The sequence below is a fragment of the Cariama cristata genome, unplaced genomic scaffold (genome assembly GCF_000690535.1).
Source record: "Cariama cristata isolate BGI_N322 unplaced genomic scaffold, ASM69053v1 scaffold42306, whole genome shotgun sequence".
NCBI lineage: Eukaryota > Metazoa > Chordata > Aves > Cariamiformes > Cariamidae > Cariama > Cariama cristata.
Window position 1 is genome coordinate 1 of NW_009622314.1, and position 9821 is coordinate 9821.

At 43.8% G+C, this 9821-nt stretch overlaps 1 protein-coding gene across 1 annotated transcript; it reads right to left on the reverse strand.

Moving 5' to 3' along the window:
* Positions 1-843: 843 nt before the first annotated feature.
* CPOX (coproporphyrinogen oxidase) lies at positions 844-9818 on the reverse strand (the record flags this gene model as incomplete). Its single annotated transcript, XM_009702282.1, has 6 exons — positions 844-1378; positions 3338-3442; positions 5228-5446; positions 7773-7914; positions 8874-8984; positions 9695-9818. Coding segments are annotated over 6 exons (789 nt in total), but the record flags the coding sequence as incomplete, so codon positions are not given.
* Positions 9819-9821: the final 3 nt, after the last annotated feature.

Genomic DNA, 9821 nt, shown 5'->3' on the forward strand with positions numbered 1-9821 from the left:
GTCGCGGGTTCGATCCCCGTACGGGCCAGCTGGTCTTTTACTCTTGGCGGTGAGGAAATCGCTGACTTATACTGAACGTTCCTTTTGTTATTATTTTTGCTATTGTTATTATTATTTTAGAGGAGGAAGTGTAACACGGAAATTAACGCGGTAGCCTCCAAGGCAAAGCTTGAGTTTGGCGATCAGAGGACAGTGAGTGCGAGCCGGCCTGGCGGGATCCCTCTCTGTACCCTGCACAGATGCCAGGGCAGCCGCCAGAAAATGACGTTGTTCTACGTCACGGAAGGAACGCAAACTGCCCCTATCCAGTTTCTGTGAGTATCCCCGCCTGTCACGCGGGAGACCGGGGTTCGATTCCCCGACGGGGAGATGGTACTTCCTTTTCCTCAAGCAGGCAGGAACAGGAACCCCCCCTTCCTTTTGCCCACGGAGTCCTCGATGAGGTTCGTGCCGCAGGAAGAAAAAACAATTGGCCCGGGGCTGGAAACAGCATCAAGTGCTACTTCGATGACTTCTGGGCAACACCCAACGACTTCCTGATCTGTCCCCAACCTCCCTGGCAAAGGAGCTGATCTGATGCAGGTTGCTATCCTTTCACGAGCACAGCTGAGATGAACAGTGCTGTAAGACTTTCTCCTCAAAATGGAGAGCCAACCTTCTGCTCTCATCAGGTGAGACTGGGACCCCAACCTAGAATCTCTCAGTTACTGTCAAGTCAAGTCATTCTACTGCAGCACATCTTAAGGGGGGGGAAGTGTTTTAAGTCAATGTGGATAGCATCAAAATACATGTGATTAAGTAGCACCTTTTTCACAATTTCCTGAAAGCAGACTTTAAAGTTTAAAATCATACCAAATATTCCCTTTATTCTTTAAAAAAATATTTCTAAAACATCCCAACATTTTCTAAGAGTAAGCAGTGCTATTTAGGCACAGATAATGCTTTCATTCCACTGGGAGAACACTTCACAGCAGTTTGCCGTTTTGCAGTCAAACAAATCAGTTGAGGAAGTTCTTAAGCATGCACAGTAGTCCTGTGAGGGTATCACCAGTCCTTCACCAGGCAACATCGACAGAGAGTGATAACATCAGCTGATCAATCTTAAAGAATGATTTCACATATTTGCAAGTTATAACAAGTCTACAGCATTATTAAGGCACCAGGTAAGAGTATGAATAGCTATACTAAACTGCCATGCAACAGCAGCTTGAATGAGCTGGTTTGCAGGCGTTCCTGTTCTTTCATACATAATGGCTCAGTGTAAGCAATCCATCTTGTTCACGATCCGTGTCAGTGCACCCAGTCTTTGGGATTGCGCAGAACCTCCAGGATTTCTGCTTCTTTTGAGCTCTCTGGAGGGGTGTGCATGTACTCCCACCTGCAGAGAGAGGGAAAACTCACTCAGACTGCCCAGCTGGCTGCCACCTCTCCCGCACCAGGCTCTGTTTGGACTTGAGTTGCCTTTTCTGAGGATGCAAAGCTACATACATAATTATACGGTTGGATTGGGCGACAGGTATGGCTACAAAGTTTAGTAAAAACAAATAACAACACCAGCATAGGAGGATGCAGAGCTACTTACATAATTGATACGGTTGGATTGGGCGACAGGTATGGCTACAAAGTTTAGTAAAAACAAATAACAACACCAGCATAGACAGGAGAAATGTTAGCTCGATCTTTCCGCAAACTTCTGGAAAGGCTGGAAGAATAAAGAAAAAGGAAAGAGCAATGCCCCCTACCCCACAACGCATGCAGGTTTATTTGCAAAGATCTTTTAGCAGTCCCTTGTGACACACTAGTATCACAAGGAAGATGAGCAAAAAGATCCTCAGTTTTGACAGTGAGTACACAAGACCTAGTTTTTCCAGAAGCTGGACTGGAAGCCCTACGAGTCCTTGTTGAATCTTGTTTTTAAAAACAAAGGTGATGAGACACCACTTTTGATTGAAAAGGCAATTAAGAGAGACATGACAGAGGAAGAAAAGTGTCAGCAGTCACAAAGGGATGGGTACAACCTTTGTCCATTTTTTTCCCCAGGAAGGACCCATTCATGCTGTGAAGCGAGCTATTTACATTGACGAAAACAAGCAAAACCAGATCATCCCAGCCATGAAAAAAAGATAGGACTGTGCTACACCAGCAGGTCAGGGACGCATCTAGTGTTGGCAGCAGGATGAAGCTATATGGTGAGAACAGGACTGCCTTCACAGTTAAGGGGTAGAAGGCAAAGGCTGAAGGGAGGTCACTAATGAGGTTTATGAAATTCATGACAGGGCCTGTGCTACTCAGCATATCTAAAAGCAACCTAAAAAATGTGAGTAAACAGTAAATGACAGAGTTTGCTGATATTGCAAGATTAAGCAAGATAGGTTAAAACCTAAAAAGGCAGTTGAAGAGTGTTAATATCGAGCCAAGCAACTGAGCAATAAAGTGGTAAGTGAAATTCACTGTTGATTGATCTGAAGTGATGCACATAGGAAAAAGTTACATACAAACTGAGAGACTGAGTTAACTTTTATTGCCCAGAAAAGATCTTGGCATCAGAACAGTTCTATGAAAAAGCCAGGTCAACGCTTAGCAGCAGTCAAAACCAGCAAATAGCATGTTAGGATTATGAAAGGAAGAATGAACTAAAACATCATTATGCCACTGTATAAGTCAGCAGCGCACCTGCATCTTGGATACACATACGTAGCTTATGTTGTCTGCTCCTTACCCCCAGTTCAGAAAAGGCATAGAAACTTAAGCCTGGAGAAAGTGGCAAATGTGATCAAAGGTATGGAATAGCTACTGTACAAAGACTAAAAAAAGCAGGACTTGTCAGCCTGGAAAACAGACAATGAAAAAAACAGAAGCCTGTAAATAAGAACTGTTACGGAGAAAATGAACAGAAAGAAAATCTGTTTACTCACTGAAAAGTCGAATGAAGTCATCGGGTGCAAGCAGAAAACAGAGAGGCACTTTTTCATACAACACACAGTAAAACTGTGTAACTCTGTGCCACAAGCTTGTCAGGACTGCCAGAAATTCACACAGTTTCAAAGAGCTACTAAACAAAAGCCCATGGAGCAAGGAGGGGAAATCTATCAAGAGGTACTAAGCACAAAAAATAGCACTTTTTTTTGTCAGAAAATATCTAGGCCACACATCACTGACAACTGGGCGAGTGTAGCAGACCAGAGAAGCATCTCCATGTATTTGGCTAGTTGTTGTATCAGGCATGAACTAACCACTGTTAAAACACCAGACACCAGGACAGATGTTTGATTTAATCTTATAAAGTATTTTAATAAGAACAGTGCCTACCTACGATTCCACATAACTATGCCCTTACCTTGCAGTCAGTGGCAGAGACATAAGAATGCTTTCAATTCTTGATCCTGGTGTCAGGAGGCCAAACTTTGTACCTCTGTCGTAAACCAAGTTGAACTCCACATACCTATGGGGAGTGAAGTGATGCAACAGAAAAACAAGTTTATTATCAGAAGTTGGTTGTGCCTTCTTCAACTAGCAGGCGTCAAACAGAACCAGCCTGTCTTTCTGCTGTGTTGGGTGTCAGAATGAACCTTGTTTCAGGGCCAGCTGCTCTCCAGCATCCTCTCCATAGGAATGCAGGTGTGACCTTGCCACTCCACAAAGCATAGGAAGTAATGACCTTAGCCAACAGACTAGAGCAGACAAACTGTTTAAAGGACAGCATTCTGCATGGTGCTATACTAGCTTATTTCTCACAGGCTTCAACCCTGCTGGCAAGCTTGACACCAAGTTTAGCTTGGTTATGCTAGTACTCTTTTGTGCAGTGCTGTCAGACATTAAATGGAGCCTTAAAGGAACTGGAAATGACCACAGGAAAAGCTCCACTGTGCAGTCCTCCATGCTGAAGGACACATCAGCAGCAAGGTCAGAACAAGATTTTCTGTTTCTTGGGGAGATGTGGAAAGCAGCAGAAGTCAGACAGCTTCAGAGTGCTGGCTGGGACTTTTAAGTGCCAGAATAGATATTTTTCTGCCCCCAGCACAGAAACAGAGCAGAGAAAATTCAGCAGGGGTTATCTTAATAACCAGTACTGTGGTATTAGTACTAAACAGAGGTACGGGAAGGGAGGAGCTCTTATCTATTTGCAGAAATGGAGAGCTTTAACTAGCCCAATAACCTGCAAACAGATCCAGGGAAATAAGCACGCCTCATGAGTTGGTCCTGGCTGCAGCTTAAAGAAGCTGTTCCCCCTTATAACCTTAGCAGGTTTGCTAAATCCCATCCACAGACTGGATCCTGAAAGCCCAATGCTTCCAGGAACAGTCACACCAAATTAAGCACGTATGCTTACTTGAGTAACTGCTGCAGGCCAGTGATCTAAACTTGAATGCTTACGTCTTCTCTATGCCACTCTCGGAGACTTCTCTGCGGAAGAGGCAGAAACTAAAGACTCCCTAGTTCTGCACAAAGCGCATGTATTCTCATTTCTCCATATGCTTACACAATCACAGGACAGAGAGAAAAGAGTACAACTGTATCTACCAATGTACTTAACCTTTTGCAGCATTAACAGTTCATGTTAATAAGTATCCTCCAAAGCCTTTTAAGTTACAGTGGTTTGGACCGTGCCAGAAAAACAAAACCCCTCTATCTTCATTCCTTTACAAAGAGTTCACTGCATCCTCATTTCAATACGAAGATCAGATGGAATAAATATGAATGTAAGAAGCTGAAAGTACTCTTGGGTACAGTTATTTCATGATTTTCTGGGGTTTAGCTTCATTACTGAATAGGAAGCGTGACTCCCCCACTCTTATGCTCCTGATGTCACAGGGCAGTCCTATACCCCGTATCATTGGGCTGCAGGAGAGGGCAGGACTCAGGACACCAAGCACACATGCAGCCCTTTGTCTGTTACAAAGCAGCAGCTTCTCTTGGTTTTTGAAGAGTTGGGGAGAAACTGTGGCATTTTGCATGGGTTGCTTGTGCTGCAACATGGGAGAGTGGGAGATACAGGTAGGAGTGTGCTAGTACCTTCTTTGCAACCTCCTCGGCAATCTAGCCTTGAATTTCAAAATTAGTTCTGTGCACAAAAATGCTGAAATTCTCTGGCAAGCTTTAAAGCACTTATGCAAACTCAGCCCACACCACAACAGGACATAAACCTACGACCATGAAGAACCAGCTCATTTTTTTCTCGCCAGCATAATCCAGCTCCTGTGTATTCTTTTGCTCCTTCAGTACCCACCGTCCTCTCCGAAGCTGCTGCCATAGCTTTTCCTCTGGTGTGAAGGCATCATGGCAGTGCCTTTTCACAATGGGAATGTAACAAGGCACAACAGCTTTAGCACAGCTCTTCACAAACTGGAATACTTCCTCCTTGGAGGGAGAGTCCACGTCATCAAAGAATATACCTCCAATGCCTCTTCGCTCACCACGGTGCTTGATATAGAAGTAGTCATCACACCTAGAAGCGGCAGCAGATGATTATTAATATGGTTCACATCATTCAAAGAAACAAACAGAACTCCAAACAGCTATGTAGCACAGGACGACACAAGTGAAATATTGACAAGAATTCAGTTCCTACAGTGCCAGGTGCCCCACTGTTTCACTGACCGCTGAGAGCCAGGATAGTACAGCACCATCTGGGAAGCACTCCTGTGTTCACTTACAGCAAAAGCTCTGATTAAATGGCCTCTGCACAGCTCCGTATCACTACACAGTCACTGAATACGTAACACTCAACCACCACAGCAGATGCTTCCATGTGGAGTGATCCAGTCCATATCCTCTACCTACATGGAGGAGGGACACCTGATTTCAAAACTTCACCCTAAGAGCTCTCTCTAGATTTCATTCCCAGAATTATTTGGAGATCCCAAATTATTTGTACAGCTTTTAGATGAACTCAAATAAACTTGGAAGAGACTCTCTTTATTCTTTTTGCCATTCTATTGAAAGAATGGGTTTTCTGCATCAAAACTAAAATAATCTAAAAACCCAAGATCAGATAAGAAAGGCACTGTCACTTAAGGAAAAATCAAAAGTGGAGCAGCCTTCCTTGGAAAAAGGCTTTTTAATAGTTAAACTTGGAAGATGGAGTCATTCTAGCAGTGGCTTTTCATGGCTAATGTTCAAGTTTATGAAGGAGTAAGTGCAGCTTATCCTACAATAGGGAGGCAGTTCATCTCTCTTGTACGTACTCAGAGTATGTAGGGGTGCAATTGCTATAAATTAGCTGATTCCTTGTATCCACACCCCATCTTGCTTATAGTTGCTTGCTTGGGCAGTGATGCCCTGAAAGTCTTCACGTGGGGGAGAAATGGAAGTGAACTAGGAAGTAGAAACCATCAACAGCAAGGAAACCTTGCCTTCTTTTAGGACTAGTTTTCCATACGTGTATCCATCCACAGTCGCTGTTCTCAAGCAATATAAATGGCATGACCATAGCAGGAGAGACATGGAGATGTAACAGATAACCTAAGCTTTTTTTTTTAATTCACTGGGATGATCAACTTTTTTATTTTATGGCAGCAGGAAGCGTTAGGAAAAAAGGCTCTCAGAAACGCAAAAGAGAACAAGCCTGACAAAAGTCTTAAAGCTAGATCAGGAAGACAGCATGGTAAATATACAAGAGCTTTTATGTTTGAGAAAGGTGGGAAAAGGGGCAATGCTAATTAGTAGAAGCTCAGAGGAGACTCGCGCTGCTCTGGCAGTGAGAACCGCGTGCCCCTACACAGCTGCTGCTTACAGGAAATACTCATGCTGGGATTGAGAAAACTGCCTTTGTCCATGGGAAACAATTAGTCCTCCCCTGAGCTGCCCTTGGACTAAGAACAGGCATCCTTCTCTGCAACCACCTGCAGCTGGCATTGCTAGCCTATGCTGCAAATGACTTGACTATTAAGGCAGACACCTTGCAAAATTTCCTCAGAGAACAAGACTGTAGTCTTAAGGTTATACTAAGGTTATACTTAAGGCTCTACTAAGCCACCGGAGCTACCACACCCACTTTATCTCCTGTCTTCAGACAAGACCTGGTAGCTTACAAAAGGGTAACCCCTCCTTCCTGGATACTACAGCCTGTAGCAGATAGGATTATCAGACATAGAGCAGCAAGCCCCCACTGAACAGTGAAGGATCCCATCACTTGTATCTCACTCAAGAAGAACATTCCAAATTTGCATCTTTAGAGAATATGCTGTTGAACTCTCAGTGAACGTGTCACTGGAAAAAAAGTACAGCTCCATCAAAATTATGAAGCTTCTACATTAAGGACAAACTCCTCTACCTACCTGGCAAAAAAAAGAAAAAGAAAAAAAAAAGGTCACAAAGGTCAGACTGAAGGCAGAAAAACTGGAGTGAGATTTTCGGAACTGCAGCGCTGTCACACACATTTACCATGAATTCACTGTAAGCAAATTTGTGCAAGTCCATGGGGCAAAAGTCTTGTCCTAGTTTAACACCAGAGGCTAAAAGGAATTTTTAAATTGCCTAGTGAAGTCTGTGGCTTACAAGGTCCTGGAGAGTCAGCTTGGTTTTAATTTGGGCTATAGACTTAGGATCCTAGTTGTCAGCCCTCTGATTTGAAAAACTGAGACCTCTGTAAATAAGAGATTGTTTTAGACTACATTTTGTCCTGGTATACATCTGCTGCTTTTCCTTAGGGTTTGCTGATACTTTTCAAAAGGCAGCAGAACCTACTGTTCCTAGAGTACACTGAACTGGCAATATGCAGTGCAGCCTTCTGCTCCCACAAAAGTAACCCAAGTGCATCTCTCCCCACATACCATTTCTTGTACTTGGGATACAGCTTCAGATCATGCTTGTCACAGGCTTCTTTCAGAGTCTTGTGAAAATGAACGGCATCCTCTTCATTCAAGTAAGTTGGAGTGAGGTCAGTCCCACCACCAAACCACCACTGTTTAGTTCCTACAGGAGAGAGGCAAGCAGCAACATTTTGCTTTTAAACTTCCAAAGAGCAGTATGTTACTAGTGGTTCACCAAGAACTAACAACTACCTTTACAATACAAACCAAAATCATTATTCAGTGGTGTCCCTAAACCTCAATCATGAAAAATTTGAGTTCAAGGTAGTGCGATGAGCGGTGACTTCAGCAAAACACGAAACAAATTTCAAAGCAGTGAAAACCATTTGTTCAGTATTTTGGACCGCTGACCCTGACTACAGGATATCAATTTCACAAAATGGGCTGGCAACTCCTAATCAAGAATCCAGACACATTTTATTACATGCCAAAGAAAGAGAACATCATTATTAAGCCCAGGGAAGTAATTGACTAGAAATGATCCATACTGCTCTGGCAAAATAACTGAAAGAAAACTCTCTTTGAGCTTCTGACAGTACATAAGCTGTCACAAGGTATCGATGGCCTCTCAGCATTTGACCACCTAGCCTGCAGTCCCACTTCAGACAGCGGCAAGTTGCAGAAACTCAGGGAAAAAAAGGCGCAATGCAGTTAAAGAGCTACGTTTCTGACAGTCTGTCTCCCCCAGCTTCTGAGACAAAGGTACATCCTGCCCAGAATGCTCATCTGTCCTTCACAGACTCTTCTTTTACTAAATTCTAGAATTGCTTCTTTGAATATGCTTTACATATATTTATAACCTCCTGTATTTTAATTTAAATCTGAAACCCCTGGTGCACTCTGCAAAAATTAAACTGCAAACCGCTTTACCAGATGCCCACACCTCACTGATTCTACAAATGGACAAAGGCCCAGAGATTAAAGGTCTGGCACAACAGATCCTTGGCACAGCTGGGAACAAACCGGGACCAGTTCTTAACCTCTCACCCTAGCCATGTGTTCATGTTTCCTTCATGTGGAGTCATACTTTTCATACATACTTCATTGGATTAAAATGCTTACCGTCTGCTTCTTCAATTTCAAAGTATCTGTAGTTGAAGTGCATGGTTGGAACATGAGGGTTCTTTGGATGGATAACAGAGCTCACACCCATGGCGCAAAAAGGCAGCTTCCCTAGATAAAAAGATGCACAGAAATAAACCTTCAGTTTTTCAAATAACTTCATTTATTATCATTTAAGGAACATCACTGTTTTTTCTTAGGTTCCAAGCTAATGTTCCACTACAAGAAAATTTCTCATGTTGGGTCACCGTAATTATTAATCAATGTGCAATTTACTTCTCATCCACAGACTTCTGTGCACCTAACTAAATGCTTTTTTTTTGTATTTGTCTTAAAATGCAATGATATGTTAGAGCACCGATTAGATGAAGACTACTTAAAACGTAAGGCACTGCTAAGGCTTTCCACCACCCCCAGCCCTCACAATTACCCTCTGCTACACAAACGTGCATTGAATCCTCTTCAGCCTTCAGGTCTTTTTGGTTCTCTCCTTCAGCCTCTTTGGTACGTAACTCATGCGCTGTTTCACTGTTGAGCTACAGCATCGTTACCGGGAAAGAACCTGCACCCACAGTACATTGCTTAAAGCAGCATGACAGAGGAAGGAGCACTCCAATACCAAGCTTTCAGGAAGATGGAAGTCCACCTGCCAGGCTTACCCGTCAGAAACACCACGACACAAACGAAACCCTTGAGCATTGGTTAGTCCTGCCTTCCTCGCGTTCAGCTCAAAGGCTAGACTGCTTTCAGAGTAGCGGCAAGCGAACACCTGGTCGAACGCGTCGCGGTCCCCGACCCCACCTCCCCGCCGGACACCTTACCGTCTTTGGCCTTCAGAGACTTCCCTCTGCTTCGCATCTGCCGCGCTGCCTCCTCCGACAGGAGCCCGAACACCACGGACACGTTCACACCCGCCTTCTCGAAGACCTCGCCGTCCTGCAGCACGCA